Source organism: Pteronotus mesoamericanus, unplaced genomic scaffold, assembly GCF_021234165.1.
Source record: "Pteronotus mesoamericanus isolate MK-2021 breed Mesoamerican mustached bat unplaced genomic scaffold, CSHL_Meso_final contig_182, whole genome shotgun sequence".
NCBI classification, from domain to species: Eukaryota; Metazoa; Chordata; class Mammalia; order Chiroptera; family Mormoopidae; genus Pteronotus; species Pteronotus mesoamericanus.
This window is the reverse complement of record NW_026555078.1, coordinates 27,852,732-27,873,439: the sequence shown is the minus strand read 5'-3', so window position 1 is coordinate 27,873,439 and position 20,708 is coordinate 27,852,732. Positions and strand designations below refer to the sequence as shown.

The 20,708-nt window shown below is 37.0% G+C and overlaps 2 protein-coding genes and 1 pseudogene across 5 annotated transcripts in view; 2 read left to right on the top strand and 1 right to left on the bottom strand.

Moving 5' to 3' along the window:
- The window catches only part of MNAT1 (MNAT1 component of CDK activating kinase), a 167,354-nt gene extending 159,026 nt beyond the window's left edge, over positions 1-8,328 (top strand). For both annotated transcript variants that reach the window (XM_054567473.1, XM_054567474.1), the window contains exon 8: positions 7,796-8,328. In XM_054567473.1, coding sequence (XP_054423448.1) covers positions 7,796-7,916 — 121 coding nt within the window. In that variant the 3' untranslated portion in view covers positions 7,917-8,328. The remainder of the gene's footprint in view (positions 1-7,795) is intronic.
- LOC129065983 (melanoma inhibitory activity protein 2-like) lies at positions 4,721-7,548 on the top strand (annotated as a pseudogene).
- Positions 8,329-12,745: 4,417 nt separating the features above from the next.
- TRMT5 (tRNA methyltransferase 5) lies at positions 12,746-20,701 on the bottom strand. 3 transcript variants are annotated; one of them, XM_054567468.1, is made up of 6 exons: positions 20,639-20,685; positions 19,706-19,805; positions 18,828-19,483; positions 16,819-16,943; positions 14,160-14,814; positions 12,746-13,830 (listed from the first exon to the last, which is right to left on the bottom strand). In XM_054567468.1, exons 2-6 carry the CDS (start codon positions 19,738-19,740, stop codon positions 13,751-13,753), a joined length of 1,551 nt encoding a protein of 516 aa, XP_054423443.1. In that variant the 5' UTR covers positions 19,741-19,805; positions 20,639-20,685; the 3' UTR covers positions 12,746-13,750. The 3 variants fall into 3 exon arrangements, with proteins under 3 accessions (XP_054423443.1, XP_054423445.1, XP_054423442.1); XM_054567470.1 differs by lacking the exon at positions 19,706-19,805 and having other exon boundaries at positions 20,639-20,701; XM_054567467.1 differs by lacking the exon at positions 20,639-20,685 and having other exon boundaries at positions 19,706-20,013.
- Between the last annotated feature and the right edge of the window lie 7 nt (positions 20,702-20,708).

The window sequence follows — 20,708 nt, the reverse complement described above, 5'->3', positions numbered from 1 at the left end:
TCTCTCTTAATGGCACTTATATTTAAATTTTGTAGGCTGGGAGGCAGAACTGGGAACTACTTGGAACTGGTCTGTTTAATGCATGATGGCTTTAAATGCAGACTTTAAAAAATGGGCCACCTTGTAAAAATAAAATCTTAGTCTCTAGAGTTCACTTCCTTTCTTAGTTTAAACCAGTCCAAGTTTTTAACTCTGTGTTTTTCTTTTTTCTTTTAACTCTCCATAGGGCCTGGTAATTTGAGGTAGAGGGAACTAATATGAACTTCACATTTTCATTTCAATTTAAATTCCAAGATTCTTTGATTCTCTGGAGCCAAAGTTTTTCAAGGGTTTTCATGAGGAGGCTCGGACTGGAGGGGGAGAGCGCTGCCTCCTGGTCTTGAGTGAGGGCCCCCTGCCCTCTGCCCCTGGCCCCGAACTCGAAGTACTGTTGAATAGCCCCGAAATGAGCTGAGTCCGACACTCCAGCCAGATGGTCAATACAGGGCTTTTAAAGGAAGGGAAATGGTAAGAGAGTAATCTTAAAGGAACTACTTTATGTTACAGAACTGAGAAAATGAAGTCTTTCTGAAGCTAAGTGTAAATTATATCACCTTCTTGGAGAGCAAAAGCTGCTAAATGTAACAGAAGAAAATGACAGTGTAGGAAATCAAAGTTCAGGAACAAACTTCAAGTGTGGTTTTCTGATGCTTAATGCTCTCTTACTCCCCTCTCAGGGGCCATTGCCTCCTTTTCCTCCCCCTTCTCCGGAGTCCAGTTGAAAGAGATTTTGATGGGTTAATGGCAAAGGAAGGCAACTTTAGACGGAGTATAAATTAGGGCATAAGATGCCCTCTGTACGGGAATTATCTTAGGCATGCTTTTGAAAACATACCTTTTTTTCAGCCTTATTAAGAAAATAATCAAAGGTATGATTTTTAAATCTCTGAGTTTAGTCTGCTTTTAGTAAAAATAAGGTATAATAAAGTATAGGTACCAAAATAAGCACCCCCCCCCCCCCCCGGTTTCTGCTTATAAGATTTACAGGTATTTAAAATAAACCCATGAAAAACAGAAATACTGCCCTGGGATTGGCTAATAGTCAGAGCAATTACCTCTGGGCTCCAAAATCCAACTGAGCTTGACTTTTGGAAATAAATTTGGCTAAGACTTCTTCCTCATTCTGTTGTATAAAGGTGTGCATGAAATGATACTGACCTCTGCCAGAAACCCCAGGAATCCTATTCAGTGATGTACTTGTAACGGTCATGAAAGAATTCAAACAACACAGATGTGGATTAATGTGAAAAAGTAGGCAAAACACAAAATTCTCATTGTGTGGTTTCAGTGTGGCAGATCCTTTAAAATACTTTGGTGTACCACAATAATTAAAGTGTTTAAGAACATTAAGTTAAGATGCCTAGAAAATAAAGCCCACAGATGAATAACAAGAATGAACTATGTTTTATTTTTAAAATTCGAATTAATGGAGGTTGCCATGGTGAAAACAGGTTGAAATATTTAACAGTAACTGTTTTGTGCAGCCTTAGAGATCAAAACCAGCAATGTAAATAGGCAGGTCTTTAAAGAATCATTCTCACAGACATGTTTCATGTAAATGATTGCTAGAAAGGAAATGCATTTTCTTCAGTGCTATGCAAAGAAATTTTAATTGGCTTGGTTTTGGCAGTGAGAATCTACAACTTAGCATTAATAGCTCAAATTTGAAAATATTTGCTCATTGCTCTGGATTATGACTGTGTTCAAGAAACACTATTTTCAGACACTAATTAATCATTTTAAATAAACTTTTTTTACACATTTATGGCATCAGTGAGTATGACTGTTTATTACATTTTACCTATAAAAAGTTGAACTGTTTTATATACTCTTTATGGAAACAGTGTGCAGTCATAAATTAAAAGATGCAACTGTTTTGGATATTTTACTGGTGGTCCTGTGTTTTCCTGCCAGCAGTGCAGCTGTTTCAGGTTTCTCAGGATAACATATAAAAAGCTGTATGTACACTGCAAGTTTATGCTTGAATTGCCAAGCCAGAGATGGTATGACTCAACTTTCCCAGAAGCAAGTTGTACCAAAATGTGATGAATCAAAACAGCTAGTTGCTAGTGGTTTGTATTACCACCATGAAAACCAGTCCTCATTTATGATGTTGGTTTGTGAAGGCTGACAGACTCCAAGGTACCTGAGTCTTGCCGCGAGTGAACAGCCATTGGCGCCAACCAAGGCCGTGGTTTTCTTTTGAGGGTCTGAGGAAAGGGACAAGGGTGATAAAACATTATCTGGAGTATGGATAAAAATTAGCGGGAAACTTGTGTCAGGAATTAAACATTGCATTTCCAAGATACTGTAAAAATGTTACTCACTTATTACTTGTTTGATAGTTATTGAGTTCCCAGTGATTTTATGCTGTTCCAGGTTGATTTTCAGATTTTCTAAGGTGATTTAACACTAACCTCATTTCTCGTGCATCAGTCTTAACAGTTTGACATTTTATTGTGTCCTGGGAGGTAATAAACAGATATTTTTATGACCACACAGTAGGTTTGGTGAATTCTTATTTAAATGCCATGGGACCTAAGGTTCTACCAAGAGTTTGACAATGACTATCTAATTATGGTAGTGTCCAAAGTGGGATACATTCCACCAGGGTATGTAAGAGGGGACAAATTATTGGAACTTTTAAATATTTTAAATATTTTTATTTCATCCTTTAAATATTTCTATTATATATTTTATAATATACTTAGTATAGTATGTATATAACTATGTTATATATTACTATTGAATATATTAATACTACATGTATATAATTTCTAAATACTCAGATTTTAGAGATACCTGATCAAATTTTTTACTGCTATAAATAAACTATCAAAAAAGTTTGGAGATTGTTGCTCAATAAATATTAATTTCCCTTTTCCTTCCACTTTCCCCTTTTACCCTTGGCAGAGAAGCAAAGAATTGAGTTAACACCTTGATTTGTGGCAATGTGAATAAATTATAGCCAATTCCAGGAGCTTATGCCGTGTCTTACTTGGACCACTTTTTCTATTTGGCTTCTTATAACGCCATATATTTTTTAATCACACAAGCTTATTAAACATGGATACAAATGAAAAACAGACTTGTTATTATGTTAGAAATAATAAGTTGCCCATGCATCAAGACTTTGACACACAGGAAGTTTGAATGAATGAGTAGAAAAGTTTCCAAGTTATTAAAATGTTCTGGTGCCTGATTTATTCATTTGCCATACCCGTAATTCTAAGGTGGGTGAAGCTCCTTTACTTCCTGAGGCCTGAAGAAACAATGTGGTTTCTTAAACTAGGCATTAAAGCAAAGCTAGAAATAGTGTGTTTCCCAGCAGTGCTGGTAGTCATGCTAACAAGTTGCCCCTCTTTGGTTCTGATTCTCCTGTTTTCTCAGGCTGCTTGTGTACCATTATCAAGGTAGAAAGTTTGAACTGCGAAATAACTATGAGTGATTGAAGAAAAATAGTGTCTTTTAACACTGTCTTTTGAGATCAAAGGTTCTTCTGTATTTACTAATTGGGACTTTTTTCGATTTTCGAACTCAGGGTTTAGTCTCAGAGATTTCTTAGACATGTAATTTTCTAAGGTTTCCTTTCTTGTAAAGAAGACAGTCCATTTTGTAAATTAAAGTAATTTTAAAGCAACTAGTAGTTTCTCTCCCTTCCTCCATTTGTTTATGTATTTGTTTCAGAACAAATGTAAATGCGAATAGATAAGCCTTCCCCATCTGTAATTCCTTGATAACAGGGATAGAGTTCAATGTACACATGTGTATAACACAATAATCTTCCAAGGTCATTCTCTTTTTTGATATCCTTTTGACCATGAGTACAAATTTTTATTCGTGAAGACAGTATTACTCTTCCCTCAGAATTTGATTATATTTTAGTCGAATATGTTTGGGCAATTTAAAGCAGGAAGAATAGAAAGTAGAGACCAAAGCCCAAAACTGTCAACGTTTACAAAAATGTAATGAATGATGAACAATCAGATTAGTTGCATGAGGACTCAATTGTTATGTCATAGGTAGTGGTAAAACTCTCAAGGACAGCAACTGGCAATGGGTCCATTTGCATCCAGGGAGTGCCCACAGATCACCTCTAAGAATGCTTTCAAATAAATTTAAACAAAAGTAACACTGTTTTAAAGAAGAAAAAAAATAATATAAATTATCATAGAGTAGTAGGCATTATCATACTAATATAAAGCAAATGAAAGAAGGAATAAAGAAAACGTAGAACACAACTCAGCAGAGTATTCATAAAAGACTTAATGTGTTTTGGTTTGAAGTAGTCAAACCAAAGCTACTTTGTTTTTTAGTGAAGACACAGCAAGCTGCAGTTGTCCCAAGCTCTGTGCTTTAAGGGTTCGTCATAAAGAAATCTTCTGTAAATTAAATATAGGTCTGAAGGGCTTATAAATTGTCAAAGATCTTGCCGCATCATTTGAAAATGACTTCTCTAAAATATCATTAATAGATCCCTCTCAAATGGCTTATCTGTATTTAATATAGATACACACACATGAGAGAATACGTAAAAACACACAAAAAAGAACACTTTGGGAACAGTGGAATTAATACTTTTATTTTTAGAAATTCGGGCAGGACACACAGGCCCAGGCCCTGCAGGCCATTTTCTAACTGGAATGAAGATGGGGGCTGGTTTTCCTGGACTGGCGGGTCCCCCAGGATACGATCAGGGCTTCCATGGGGTGCAGATAGAAGGCCCCTGTGGAGCTGCGAGAGGAAAATGCTGCGAAGTGGCGCCGGGTCCACCGCCGGCCCCTGGGCGGAGCGGGCACGCGGCACTCAACCCACCAGGCTGCGCCAAGGTGTCTCCAGGAGAAGCCTAGCTCCCTCAGTGGACAGGAGCTGGCGGGGGTGGAGGCTGGGGTGTGGTTTTGGGCCAAAGTCCCCTTTCTCAGTTCTCAGTGGCCCACACACAGTGCAGAGCTTGAGGCTAAATCCAGTTTTCTTGGGCCTGAGCCCCTGGACTTGCAAAGGTAGGAGGCTTCGCCAGGTAGAGCATTGGTTCCTTTAAGAGCAACTCCCAGGACATGTCTACAAGCCTCCAGGAAAAAGGAAAGGAAATTTACCGTGTCCCCGCCTCTCATCTGGCCTGGCCGAAACCAAATCGAGGGATGAGGTGACTAGGAGAGGGCAAGTCACAGGCTCTTGCAGGAGGGGCTGGGTCCTTGGGTGATCTGGACCCAAAGCGCAGCATGGGGGCTGAGGCTCCCCAGTGGACACACGGACACTTGAGGCCTTTAGGCTCCGTACCCTCCAGCAACACGCCTGCAGCCGGCTCCACAGTGTTCTGGTCTAGACCGGTTGCCAGCGCAGGTTTGGGTTGTGGAAAGATGGACTGTGAACAGATGGACGGATGCTCCTGCGTGTTCTCTGCTGTTGGTTGTGGCTCAGTGAGGCCCCCGGCTACAGCCGCTGTATGCAAGGCAGCCTGGGCGCCACGGAGGAGCCCAGAACTGCCACTCAGCCGTACTTGGGGCTGGTACTGGCACAGCTATGCAAGGTTGTGGCAGCATTGCCTGAAGAGAGGAGAAAAGGCCCTAAGCACTATGGGTTTCCATGGGAATTGCGGACATGTGCAGCTATTGGATTTTTTTTGCTGTTTTCTTTATTTTTCTTATTTTTTTTGTGTAGAAGTTTTTGATCAATTAGAAGCTGGCTTCATGTGGAGGGAAAAAGCTTGCTGTAGAACTTTCTACGCTAATCAAAGAAAAACGTAAACTATTTAAAATATTTAGCCTCCTACAAAGAGTATGAAGGCTGAGTCATTAAAGGATTCCAGCTTTGAGGAGTCAGCAGAAGCTCAAAATTTGGAGGCAATCTGTGAAAAGCTGAACAGTTCCAAATCTGAATTTGAGGAAGGAATACTGTTTCTAGAAAAAAAGTGAAAGGAAGAGAAATATAAACATTCTGAACAGAATGAACTGGTGACATATTTCAAAAAGGATACAATCCTTATAAGTTGAGTCAGAACTACTCAAATCACAAGCAGCTGAAGCTGAAACAGCCTTCAGAACATTTGAAATGTATGAAGAATGACTTCAGATAGCTATAAAAGATTCTTGGAGTGAAAATTCCCAACTTCAGGAAAGGAAACAGCTTTTACAAGAATCTGAAAATACAAAGAACAAGTGAGTGAACTTAATAAACAAAGTAACATTTGGAGACTCCAAAATATGTGCAAAATAAGTTCTACCTGATAAAATCAGATCAAGTCTCTGATCTAAAGATGCAAGATTAGGCTGCTGTCCTTGGTGAAGACTTAACAGATGCTAACTTGGAATTGGAAATGAAGTGATTCAGAAAATGGTGCACACTTAATCAGTCAAAAGGAGCTTTGAAGAATGTAGCTTCATGCTGCTAAGTTAAAGGCTTCTTTAAAAACACTAGAAGGAGAAAGAAACCAAATATACATTGAATTAACTGAAGTAGACAAAACAAAGGAAGAGCTTATAGAGTGTATTAGAAATCTCCAGACTGAATAAGCATCTTTGCAGCCAGAAAACGAAATGAACACCTTGACAATGACAATCAAAAGCTTCAGTAGAAACTTAATGACTGAACTGTATCAAGAAAATGAAATCATACTACAGGAAATTAACAGTAGAAAATTACTGGTTAAGAGAAAGAGGACAACGTTCTTAAGCAAATGAAAAGATCAGCCATGCAGCTAAAGAGCTGGAGACCTCCAGAAAGTGAGCCAAAGCTCTTGAAGAACTGGAGAGAACTATTCATTCTTAGGGCAGATTATATCCTCAGGGAAAAAAGTATATGATTGGTTGGCAGCTCGGGCTACTGAAAGAAACCTCAATGACTTAAAGAAAATTCTTATTTTAGATGAACATTAATTGAAACAGACTTAAATTTGAACTGTTGGAAGATCTTTGTGCTGTTGGAGTTCCAAATACAGCATTTGGCAGAGAGCATTACCCATATTGTCCCTCACCATTGGGTCAACCTTCATCTGAAATGAAAGCTTTTCTCTCATGATGTTCATTTCAGAATCGGAATTCCTCTTTAGAAGTTGAATCTGCTTGTCGATGTCAGCCAAACCTCTGAGAATTTTTATGAGTTCATTTGAGCCAAACTGATGAAAATTGCTGGGAAGCAAAATGTCAATGGGCTGAGAAAACGCTCCAGAGAATTGGCAGTTTTGCAACTTATTCTATACATTACAATCAAGTGAGGAGGTGTAAAGGTGATGCATGAGCTCCATTGGTGAGAGATTTAGGGAGGCAGGAGAAAGCAAAGCGGGAAAACCTCTGGGATTGTGTAAGATGTAAAGAATAGACACATACTTTTTTTTACATTGGTGGGTATAGGATAGTTAACAGCTTACAATTAACGTGATAACAATAACAATGAGGGGCTTTGTGGGCTCTGCTCAAGTGGGAGATTGTGCCCTGAGAGGTCTGGAAAAAGGAAATTACCCTGACATTCCTGTTACAGTAGATGCAGAAAGACAATAGGCAGTTTAAGTAAGGTAAAGATTGACCTTTGTCAAGGAAGATACCAGCCTGAGACAGGGACTGGAAGTCCTAGTTTCAGAGCGTGCTGTATCGTTACTTTAGGTCTCTTGAGTACGTAAGACCCGCCATGGATGCCTCGCCTGAGCTTGTCAGGTTTAATATGTGGCCTCTTTTTTCAGTCCGCATCTTTACTATTGCTTATAAAAATGTTACCAAGTTTTATGTGCTTTTTATATCATTGCTACCTTTTTGTTTTGTTTTAGGTATTTAAACCATGTCAGAGCAGCCTCTCCACAGGACCTTGCTGGAGGCTACACGTCTTCTCTTGCCTGTCACAGAGCCCTACAGGATGCATTCAGTGGGCTTTTCTGGCAGGCCCGTTAACCTTTGTTCCTCCTTTATAAGATCTGGACTTGGGAGAGGAACTGGGGAGCTAGCAAAAGTAAAGCAAACTTGTAAAATTGAAGTCATATGCAGCTGCACAACAACAGCACTACCATAAGCAGCTGTATTAAACTATTTATGAAGAGACAATTTCAGAGCTAAGCTGAGCGATAGAGTGGATAAATAGTCGTGGAAAAAGATTTATTTTTTACTTATATTTTTTTTTGAGAGGGATTGAAGCTGGAAGCCTCATCTAATGGAAGATATGAATCCTTTACCTATGTATATATTTGAGGTTGACAGACTTGTAAAATCTTTTTAAAAATAAAGCTAGACTTTATGTTAAGTTTTGTGGTTTTTCTCTTATTACAGTGTTTCACTTGAACACATTATAAAATACCATTTTGAATACGACATTTAGTGTTAATATGCAAGTCTATTATTTCTTCTCATAAAATGTTCCTTTCTTTTTTTCCCAATGTCTTCTTAATACTGGTCCAGACAAGTGGATATATTTCCTTCTACCAGCAGGAAATGGCAAGTAAAACCTGACCTGTGATAATGTCACTCTCTTAATATTAAGGACTCAGTGCCTGTTTTGAGCAGTGGAACATGAGACAAACCTTGATCAAGGTTAAAGTTTCCAGCTGTGAACCACACTTAGGCTAAACCAGAGAAGAGTATTAACCTGTTTTAATGACAAATTCAAAGAAGTAAGTTAATAAAATTTAATACTTAAATGAAGCCTTTCACCTCTAAAGTGAACTCATTTTATGATGAAACCCTGGAGACTGCAGAATGGATACATTTTAAATGAAATTCCTCTATGAGACTCTCATGTAGTTTCTGCTGGAACTTCAAAGACTTTTAGTGTATCTGTGATTTTGCTTGAAGAGTTTAGATGTGGATAGGATGGATATTTGTAGGATCCCAACCTTCTATTATTCTGTGATGTAGGCCACTGGGTATGGGTCATAGTTTCTCAAGCAAATTAAGGGATTTCCTATCAAATCTCCATTACAACAAATGTTAATTTTATGGGTGGAAAGTTATGTGAAACAAGACTGGTTACATTAGGTTGGAATATCCTTATGTAACACAAATCTTATTTAACTAAACAGGTATTAATTTCAGGAGTACATCTTCATCTTTACAGTACTTATATCTTTGATAATTAAGAAAACTGAGGCATCAAATAATTGAGTTGGGTAAGATAATATACACAAAGTAGTAAAAAGCCAGAACTAGAAAACAGGTGTTTTGTTTTTAAGTCTAGATTTATATAGTCTACCAGCCTGCATCCTGTTTCTCCTGTCTCCGGTATTCCCCAACTCAGGATTAGCATTTTCAGTAAAATATATAAATCTATTCAAAGAACAGTGCGGAATTTGGACCCAGTGTTAAGGCTTTGCTCTACTCAACTGGCAAAGTTAGGTATCCAGTCTTTTAAAAATAAACACTGTTACTAGTTCTCAGTACCTTGCATGACATTTTAAATGAATTAACTAATTGATAGAATATTTTAAAAGCTTTCGAGACTTTTTGAGCTTCTTTCTTGTTGTGGGAATTGCCTGCACTTGATTTGGGAAATAAATTCCAAAACTTTTATACGTTTGTAAATCTTTTGCCCTTACTATTGCCATGTTTTGTTCAATAGGCAGAATATAGAAGTTGTTAAATGCTCCTATTAGATCAAAGGGAATGGTCAAAGACAATATAATGACAACTCACTAAATACCAGAAATATTCTAAATTGATGAGGTTATTCCCTATTCTTCCTGTGATTTCCCCTCTCAGACAAAAGGTTGTACCAGTCTTTCATCTACATGAATGAAGTCTTTTAACATTTTAGAACACGAGCACAAGAAATACAAAAGCTAACTTCTGAGCACATGCCAAGCACCGTGCTTGCTGTTTTGAGCATTTTCTAATCCTTAAAACAGTGCTAGTCTTACTTTCCCCATTTTAACACATAGAGGAGCTGAGGCATAGAAAGGGTAAGTAACTTGCCAAAGGCCAACACAACTACAAAGTAGCAGAGTTTGGATTCGGACCCAAGTGGTCAAACCTCAGAGTTTGTGCTCCACAGATGACAGACTCAAACCTACAAGTGACACCTGTGTAAAATCAAGGCTGAGTAGAAAATTTCTTAAGACTCCAAGAAATTTTATAGATCAAGTATCTAGTTTTTTATGAGATATAAATGGCATCAGTTAAATAGCCTTCTTCAATTCCTTGAGAGAAGTTTTACGAACTTCATTATGTAGAACACGATTATTAACTATTATACTCCCATTTAAGCAAATACTAATGGCATTGAATATATTTACATCACTGTTAGGATGCATTTTCACTCAGTATTCCTTAATTTCATTCAACGTATCTGATCTAAGCTTCTCTTAGAAGTAGTCTTTAGGATGTCAACAGGTGGTCAGAAAATCATTTCAAATTGAGGTGGCACAAAATGTCAAAAATTAACAATTCAAAAATTGTATCTAATGAACTTTATAACTGTCATTTTCTAGTGGATTCATCAAGAGTTTAGTTACCAAGTATCACATCTAGGGAGGGCCAAGATTTAAATAATGAAATAATCGCATGTTCATTTACCCCGAGGGAAAAGGGGGGGAGAGGTTAAAATAGTAATGGAAGCATTTAAGAACTGTTTTCTTTACATCTGTATGCCACATATTTTGTCTAATTGAGGCATGACTAAAGGGAGGCAGGAATCTTACCACTTGTACAAATAAGAACATCATTTGTACCCACACTCAATGTACACTATGAAAAGAAAATTTTATTCCTCCTTGCAAATTAATTCTCCTCATCTAGATAGAAGGGGAACTGCTGACCCCCAGCCAAACCCAGCTGCTGCCTGCTTCTGTATGCTCTGTAAGCTAAGATTGGTGTCACCTTTTCACGTTTGAAAAATGCCAAAAGATTAAACTTTTTAACATACGAAAAGCATGTGAATGTTAAATTTCAGTGGCCATAGTCTTTCTGGAACACTGTGTTTATGTATCGTTTGTGGCTGCTTTGGGGCTACCACTGGCAGAGCTGAGAAGCTACAGACCTCATCGCTTGCAAGCCTAAAACGCTATCTGGCCCATTACAGAAAAGTCTGCTGACCACTGACCTACTTACTTCTCCCAGGAAGGTCAAGGAGGGTAAGAAAATAACTCCCAAACTAGCAATCCTTGGCTGAATTAGCCCTCAAGCTCTTGCACAGGATAGATTGGGTTGAATTTCAAAACAATTTAAAGTGCCTTTAGATAAGGAAGAAAGACGCCAATTCATTACTTCTTTACTACTTTTTATTGTCTTCATCTATTTATGTTACCTTCCTGGCCTCTGAAGGCATTTGAATTTGTAATTAATGACTTGGATCAAGGGTCCTCAAACTTTCTGTAAAGCCAGACAGTACATCCATGAGGCTTTGGGGGTTAAGAGGCAAAATCAATGGCATTAAAGTGGGTACTTATGTAACGAGATAAATTGGCATAACTTTTTTAATTAACAAAATTCCAAATATAACTATGTTTTATAATGCCCTTTTTCGGAGGGGAATAGCATTTCCTTTAATCAGGGTTCTAAATACTTCCTATTATTAAAATCAATTGTAAGTTATCATCTGTTAATGGTTATTTGTAATGAGATTTTACACATTTCACCTTTACGAAAGTGTCAACACAGAGAGGTACTCCGTAATAGTGATACACCATCTCAGAAGCATATGATCCTGAGCATATTCATCACTTGGGAGGCATTTGTAAAACTCTATTAGATTCTTCTCTTGATATCTGCCTTTTAGCATGTCATTACATAGAGCATTATTCACTTTCAATTGAAGATTAGGTGGAAGCTCTATTGTAGTTAAATGTCCCTTGAAATAGGGAAATTTCCTTTGCATTTGCACCAAGGTCCCAAAAATGCTAAACTCAGAAAGTATATCCACTGCTAATTTGTGCGAGAAGGGAAATATTGATTGTTTTAGCATGAGCTGATAGCATGAGAAATGTACAACACAGGATATTGTGATTCAAATGTCCGTTGTTGAAATGACTAGTGCAGTATGTTTTCACATTAAAGTTATGTCTGCCTTGTACTTGTAGCTTGAAATCTTTAAGAAATATTATGACCTTTAGCAAAAGCTAATTTCTAAAGTTGTTCAAAGAATAGTGTTCAAGGTTGGTTATTCTTGTTCAGAAAAATTTCAGTCTTGACCCTGATCTCAAAAAAAATTGCAATCAAATTTTACAATTGCTAAGCAAAGCAAATTTAAATCCAGCAAGTCAAGAAATTCAGCTTCAATTTCTGACAAAATTCAAGTACTACAGAATAGTTCAAGTCCATGAAAACAAGTTTACCATTGATGCTACTGGTTCAGTAACGTATGATAGATTAAAAAATTTTCTGTGAGGTACTTGCTGGTGAGATAGTGAATAACCATAGGTTTTAAACACCTCACATTTTCACAAGCTTTGTAAATTTCTCCAACTAGGTCTTACCACCATCAGAACATTTTAGCAGATCCTACTTCAGGTTGTACAGAATTACTTTTCTCAACTTTGAAAAGATTCACTGGTAGGTGTTTCATGCAGAGTATTCAGGAGCTAATTCTTTAGTAACTTCAAATTCAGTATTGACACCTCAGATAAACAATAACTGGGCAGTTATTAGTAACATCTATCACTCATCAAGTACCAAAGAACCATTTGGACTCATTTACCCTTTTAATTGACTATTGATATTGCTCCCTGTGTTCTCCACTCTGAGCAATTGTTCTTGCCAAAAGGCCAATAGTCTTAAAAAGTTTACTTTCTCTGGACACATTTCTTTGGATGCTGCATTCAAACACAATTCATTCACAGTTAGTGAATTAATTAAATGGCTGTCATTGCTTGGCTTACAAGTCACTTGGATACTTACTCTGGTTGTAGTCTTGTTTTCATTTTTAATTGTGAAGGAGTTCTATAATATTTCCAGTTTAAATTTCTAATTTTTTGGACAGTTGCTTGCCTGTGAATTGGAAATACTGTGGTGAGCACTTCTTTTGGTTTGGTCAAAATACATTTGTATTTTAGCACAGATGTAGGTGCTTTGTCATCTAACTCAGTATCAAAATCATTCACACTCCACTGTACCTTAAAAAAGTCTACTTTTCTTGTTTTCAAGTGATAGATATACACTGGTTATAATAAAATGTATTGCTTTGTGACATACATAGCAATGAAAATTTGGTTGAATTATTACAGTGTCATTGTGATTTGTGCTGAGAAGTATAAAGGGATGAGACACATCGCATCTATGTTACAACTATTCAACTCTCCCTTTATACCATGAAAGAACCATTTTCAAGCCACTTGCCATACAAAAACAGGTAGGAGGCAGATTTGGCCTACCAGACATGGTTGCATATCCCTGATCTAAATAATTTTTATCACTTTTATAGTGATAGTACAAGAGTACCATATAAAACTTAGCTATGGTCTTTAGCTAAGGATCACTGCAAAGTGCTATTAGTGCTTTCTTACTTAGTATGCCATTATCCTGCTTTCCAAAACTACTTTCCCAAGAGATAGACATATTTAAACTTGTTTAAATAATTTAGATTTTAAAATTATGTAGCATAATTTAGGTAATAAAAATGTTTAGTAAACTTTATTTCATTAAAACTTTATTTGATAATCCTTGATTTATAAGCTAGCATGGGTAAATTTAACAGTTCAATACCAAGGTAACTAAATGCTAAAATTTTATGAAATCGTACAAATTCTATTTCACTACGTAAGGATATAGTGGGGCAATGGAGAAAACATTTTTAATTAAGTGATTTAAGCGATTGCTATCTTTTCTTCTGAAAAGGCTTTTTCTGTCCTGTGGCGTTTAAGAGGTGGAGGATCTTCACGACTCTCTGTAACAAATCCAGAAAACCTATATTAGATACTTAACATTTGAAAGTACTTTTAAAAAGCAAATAATATAGGCATTTTAAAGGTTTTTAATCTATTTAACTCCTGTGGATTTATCATTTTAATGAAATAAGCTTCTCCTACACAGAACAGTGTGACATACTAAAATTGTTACATTGGGAGAACGAGTCACAAATGGCAAGGAGTCGTAAGCTGAAATACCTAACCAGAAATAGTGTGACCTATTCCAAACTTAATAAATAATGTATAGTCTAAGAAAGGTACATGAAAGGTATTACAGTTTACATTTAATTTCCCAGAAATTGCTCACCTAGATCTAGAGTGTGGTTCTTGTAGAGTATCGCAGCAGGTATCCGAAAGGTGATGCACAACATCTCCTTGTTAGGGGCCACATTTCTTACTAGGTGAACTGAACTGCATGCTTCCAAAGAAATGCCTAACACAGCTTCAGCTTGCTGCTGAACATCCTCGGCAGGATTCGCATCTTTGGAAAAGCTGTAACAGTGTACTATGGGAAGGCGCTCACTGCCACATGGCTGCCCATCCAAAAGTGATTTGAAAGCACCGAGAAACTCGATCGCCTTTGCTGGTAAGTTCATGACAATGTGCACAGAGTGTTTTCTTTCTTTTGACAGTGGTCCCAGCTGCTGCATTAACTCTTCTCTGACTGGTCCTTGGAGGAAGTCTTTCCCATCCAAGTTAAAGACTTTTACCTTTTTTTCCACTTTATTTAATTTACAGTTGTGTAACAGCCATTTATAGGATTCGGGATTGAGATCATTGGCAAATACAGTGCAATTTTTCTTTGCTACTGGAATGGCAAAGGGCCCAACCCCAGCAAAAACATCAAATAGGACATCTCCAGGTTTGAGAAGTTCTGTGATACGGCTGTGTTCTGTAGAGAGACGGGGGTTCCAATAGACTTTTGAAAAATCAAATTCATAGGTGTAGTTGTTTTCTCGAACCTGAAAAACATATTAGGCTTTTGGCTAATCTGCTTAGTCTAAAATTCCAGCCACTGATATGGATAGATGCACCCACACACATACACATGTTTCAATTCACACTATTAAGAGCAAATAACAGCTCACTTAAAGGCATTTTAATTAAAATTCTGGTGTTTATGCTCTACTTGAGGCCAGTTAATATCCTGCATTAGGTTTTTTCGTGAGAAATCATCTTTTCAAAGTCAAATGGCTCCCTATCTCGTCCATCCTAAAGGGCCATAAAGTGGTTCCCGAATCACATGAGGAATTTTTCAGATAGGCCAGTTGACTGGCTGACCTGAAGGAGGGGAAAAAAACCTGTGACTTGAAACAACACACTACATGTATCTTCCTGGTGGGTAGCTAAGTTGCATACAGCACTTCCACATAGCAATCAAGTTTCCCTCCTTATTTTGTTTTCAGTTTGTAAGGGGGAGGCATGATAGAGGTGCCATGTATCATTAGCTATTCAGATATTTTGCTATGTTTTTAGGTAGTTACAAGGACTTTGCAAGTTTCATGTCTATAAATTAGAGCCAGTGTACAGAACAAATCATTCTCCTATTTTCTCCTTTCCCAATTTTAATTCATGAAGAATCAAAGGCCAGAAAGTCCTATACATCTGATAGAAACATATATCCACATTCTGCTATCATGGAGTTTAATTCCAAACTTGTACATATTTTTCCCCCTCTCAACCACATCCGATGTCACAACTATGTTATTAAGGTTTTAGTGTTGGAAATGTTTCCTCCACTGATTCTGCCAACTAAGTCTTTCTGGGTATATAACCTGGAAGGTCTAAATATGTCTTGTGACTGCTTTCCCTGAAATCTCCTGTCTACTTTCCCTTTCAAGGTCCTTACTGTGAGGCACAGATCTAATTTAAGTTAGAGTCTAAGAATCCTTCTGGATTGATTCATGCTGTCTTTGATACCTCCTCATTCCCTTAGGGTTAATTTCTGCCAAATTCACTTTCAGGAATCATTTTACTCACAATATACATATAATAGTATTTAAATTTTGCATGAGTCCTAAAGTTAAACTTAAATGTGACTCTATTTGGAGCACAGAAACTATACTAATTCTTAACATTTTCCGATAAAAATATTAGGTATAGAATATGTCCTAAGAACAAACATTATGATTTAGGAAATCAATTATAAGGCATTCATAAAATTACAGAAGTTTCTCAGAACATTTAGATCTTCTCTTAAGGATGATGTTACCTGTTACCTAAGAGTCAATACCAAGTGAAGAACATGCATGATGTTCAGTCAGCGTGACTAAAGGGTATGCCTTAATGTCAGCTGAAATAAACACTGGTAATACCAAAGGATTTACATTTTAAATTATTTTTTCTCTGAAATAGCTTTGTTTTTCTTATAAAAGAAATACGTAGTCAGTAGAAAACTATGAAGATGATAACAAAGCTCACCAATAACTACATCAAACATGCCCACTGTTAACATTCTGATGTATGTGCATATTTACCTAGGTATTTAGTCAAAATGGAACTATGTTATATACTTGCTTTTCTGATGCTTCACCTGTCAATGGCAATTTTAATAAGTATAGAGGTAGATCATTTTTAATGATGGACTATTCCATTGTATTGTTATGCCAGAATTTAATCAATTCTCTACTAATGAACTCCATTAGTTTATTTTGTTCCTATAAAAATAATGGCAAAGAACCTAGTGTATGTATCATTACAGTTTTCCTTAATTATATCCTTGGGATAGCTTCCTATAAATGGAATGCTGGGTCAACTTCCTATATGGAATACCTATTCAAAATTGTAATATATTACCATACATTCTTCCTGAAGGAATCAAATTTGAACTCTCATCAACAGTATATGTAAATGCTCATATTCTCACATGCTAAATACTGGATATTAAAAATATTTTAATCTTCGTCATCTATTCTGATTCTAAACATTAATCTTGATATTCTAGGAGACAATGAAATACCCCATACCTTGGTTGTCATGTTCTCCTCACCAGACAGCACTTCCATTTGGAAATTTCGGTACGTATTATCAATATTGTTGATTTTATTTACCGCTGAGGTGATTCCTGGATTTTTGTCAATCATAACTTGGCCTAAAAGATGAGAATTCATAACAAATATTTCCTATTGATGGCAAAAGAAAAACTAAAACCACAAGTATGAAATGGAAATGAACTGTTTCTTTTTTTCTTTTTTTGGCTTACAGATAAAAACTGCATCTAGTTTGTGTAAAGTGTCATGCAATTCTAAAAATTCAACAGATTACTAAAATCAATATCTGACAGCCTCCAATACAAACACACAAAAAAATGTATGGGTACATTTTTAAGGAAACAGTTTTGAGGAGTTTGGGTCTACCTAGTATTTTTCCATGCCTTTTACTAAATCTCAAAGGTACCAATACTATAGTAAGCAAAAGGTAGACCATAGGGAATTGGTAAAGAATAGAAAGAAGAGATGTAAGGACCTTGGTAACAACAAGTGGTCTCAGGAAATACCAGTTCTGCATTGGCCACAAACCAAATGTTTGTTTTATTCTATACTTGAAATACATGCCTCCACTTTGGAGATATATAGCAGCAAAATAATGTTTTCAAATAAAGGAAACAAATTCTTTGGTCTTATCTCAATGAAATTTTTGTTTACTTAAATTGTTCTTTTTGTCAAATATTTGCCACAGCAGAAAAAGCTACAAAGATAATAAAACACACTAGAAGTGATACATTGATGCCCTTTAATAAAAGTCTACTTTTTTATGTCAGCAGCTAAAAAACCAGTAAGAATCTACATGCTATCTCATTGTATACGGAAAAATAAGTTGATTCGTTAGTAAAAAGTACTCAATAACATAACTACACTGAAATACAACCAGCATTTGTTTAATTTCTCTGATAATTAGATATTTGATTTTAAATATGGTCAAAAACTCTATTCAATCATTGTTCTAAACCTGTTTTGCTTCAGGTACCAGAACTCAATTTTTAAAGTACTGAAGTCAGTTTGAAACGAAGAATCAAATTAAAAAAAAAACTTCTGAAAGTCTATAGTAAAAATTTAAAAATTAGTACTGTATGAAATTATTTCACTTTTCATCTGTGAGTGCCCCCTTACAAGAGTTTAGAAAATAGGACTGACAATTGTAATGCTTGAGTTAGAATAGGCCATAACTCATAGGAAAGCCTAGACTTGATATTTGCACCCAGTCCTAATTACAAGGATCCGCTTAAGTATTTATTGTTATCAATATGCATTATCAGCCCTTTCCATCAATAAAACAAAGGAAGTGCATAACAGCATATTTCTGAAATCCTACTCATGCAAAATACTGAGCACTGTATTTTAAAGCTGAAAATAATTCCCAGAAGTTCTGACAATTACTCTACATTAAAATAATTAATCTGGAGATTGCATGGACATTAAATATTCATACAAGGATGAGTGCAATTTTGATGAGTTGTTACTCCTCTTTTATCCCAAAGAATACAGGATCCAGGCTCAAACTGGCAGCTACAGCGGTGCAACATACACAATCAGTTTCTAAAAGACTAAGAGCACTAAAAAACGTATGGTGCTGACGTATAGAAGAGACTCAGTTGAATCCATGAAAAGTATGAATAAACAGTGTCTTGCACTTTTGACTATAAAACACTCAAATTTATGAAACCTAGCATTCAACATAGTCCTGAGGTTTAATAAGGCCTATGTGTTGCCAAAGAATTCTGCCAAAGCAAGTGATTCAAGTGTTATCGATGCTTATGTATCGTATACACAAAAGCTTGAATTGCTATTTAAACCTTGCTATGACTCTGGAAAGGGTATTTCAAAATGGCCCTCAAAAGAGAGGGTTTGTAGCATAGGATCCCGCTTAAAATTTGAAAGATAAAATGTCCCGCTTCTGCAATTTGGCATTAAAAAAAACTAAGATTATAACTTTGTAACTGCTTTCTAGTATAGGCATATTACAAAGACAGACCTACCAATTAAATGCTTGAAAGGTAGTTGATGATCTCGAAGGTTCAGGTGGGCAATATGTCCAACTCTGCTAAACCCTGAAGTCACATCTTGGCCTTCAGGAAGTACGGCTCTTAAGACTTCTTCTGACTTAAAGTTTTCATAAGTTAGTTCCAAATTGTATTTGGATATCTGTGGACTGACATTAAGCTGCTTTAAAATACTGAGTTCTGCTTGCTCAAAGGAATCATTAGTAAGCATTTTATAGGGATCCAACATAATTAGTCTACTTTCTTTATCTTCTGGATCTTCAATCACACGTTTTATGCCTGGGCGTTGCAGTGCTGCCCTTTTAAGGGATCGAATCAGTTTATTGACAATTTCTTTCCTCACTTTAAGCACCGGGATAGTGACTGTCTTTTTAAAAGCTGTTCTATCAAGTTTTGTCATCCCTCGAACATCAGAGGGTGGTGAAAACAAGTCTGAGTCTCTCTGACCTGTTTCTATTTCAGGCATGGTTGAGAATCTTTTTCTTTGATCCAGCAAGAAAATATTAGGTGCTTTGCTAAGTTTCTGGATCAGTGATATCCAAGCTAGTGGGATCAATGATTTTGATTCAGTTATTCCACAGCTTTCCACTTTGAGCAGTCTTCTTAAGAATCCAAATGGCCTCCATAAGATACTAAAAAAACAAACAAAAAAAACCTCATTTAAAAACCATAAAGCTGCAAACCAATCTACATGTTCACAATAGGTTTTGAGAATGAAAATCTTAATACTGTTTTACAAACCTGCTGAATGCTGATAGTTAAAACTTTTAGTGGTATGTGTTAAGTATACCATCTTTCCCAGGGCAGAATGACGTTCATAAATGGTAAATAAAAAATTTGCACCTTCAACTTACCTGCTGAGGGCGTAGTGATCTATCAGCCTCTCCATCCACAATTTGCTACAGAATACATTTGGAATTGAGGAATACTGAGGTTTGAGTTAAGGGATCCTCTCTAAATGAAATGGTCATTATATTTATGGCATTACCAATGCCAGTATTTCCTCGGATAACCTTGTGAGTGCTTACTGTGTCAGAGGCTAAGCTAAATGATTTACCCATCCAATTTCGGAGGTGTGTGGTCCATGTCACATCTTCATTTTGTAAATGAGTAAACTAAAGCTCAGAAGTAGGTTAACTCACCCTGTGTCCTTGCTGTTAAGTGGCTGAGCAAGGATTAAAGCTCAGGTCGGACTGACTTCAGAGCCTGTTACTAACATATTGCTATGCTTTCTTTGACGCTTTATTGCCACAAGTCCAACCTGTAACTAGAGGTTTCAGTGTTTGGAGGACGGGTACTTTACTGAGTGTTATATACACACGCCAATAGGAGTACCAGTTATTCACTTCGCTTTCTAGAATACCAACGAAGTAATTGCAAGAGGGAAGGCTCTTGTCTCGAACCCTGTAAAGCAAATATCAAATTTCACAGCCAGGGTTCAAATTGGTTCTAGCAGTAAACAAGCTGTGTGAGCTTGGTCAGTTACTTAATGAGTTCCGGCTTCCCCCATGTAAAATGTGGCTAAAGGATGTATCAGAAAGCTTTTAAAAGAATAAACAGATTCCTCACTACTCAGCATTCGGACCTAGGCTCAGCACCCGGGCTGATGATGGGTGCCCACGCGACCTTTCCGCGCCCAGGCAGCGCGAGGCGGAGAGCAGCCCCAGGCAGACAGGTGGGCTCAGCCCCTTCGAACTAAAAAGGGCACCGCGGCCGCCACCTCACCAAGATCATCATCCTAATTCGTGGTGTCGCTCCAAACCTGGCCCCGCGACCTCATCCCTCACCTCATGCTCTGGTGCAGCTCGGAAATCGGTCTCTGGTGGAAAGCCTGCACCCCGATGACATCATCGTTGT

Bases quoted from the DNA above. Each gene is read 5' to 3' on its own strand.
- TRMT5 (XM_054567468.1), bottom strand. From the start codon at position 19,740: ATGGAGAGGCTGATAGATCACTACGCCCTCAGCAG. The intron at 14,815-16,818 runs GTATGGGGTATT...TATGTTTTTCAG, and splicing joins AGGAGAACATGACAACCAAG to GTTCGAGAAAACAACTACAC. The intron at 13,831-14,159 runs GTGAGCAATTTC...GATTTGTTACAG, and splicing joins GAACCACACTCTAGATCTAG to AGAGTCGTGAAGATCCTCCA.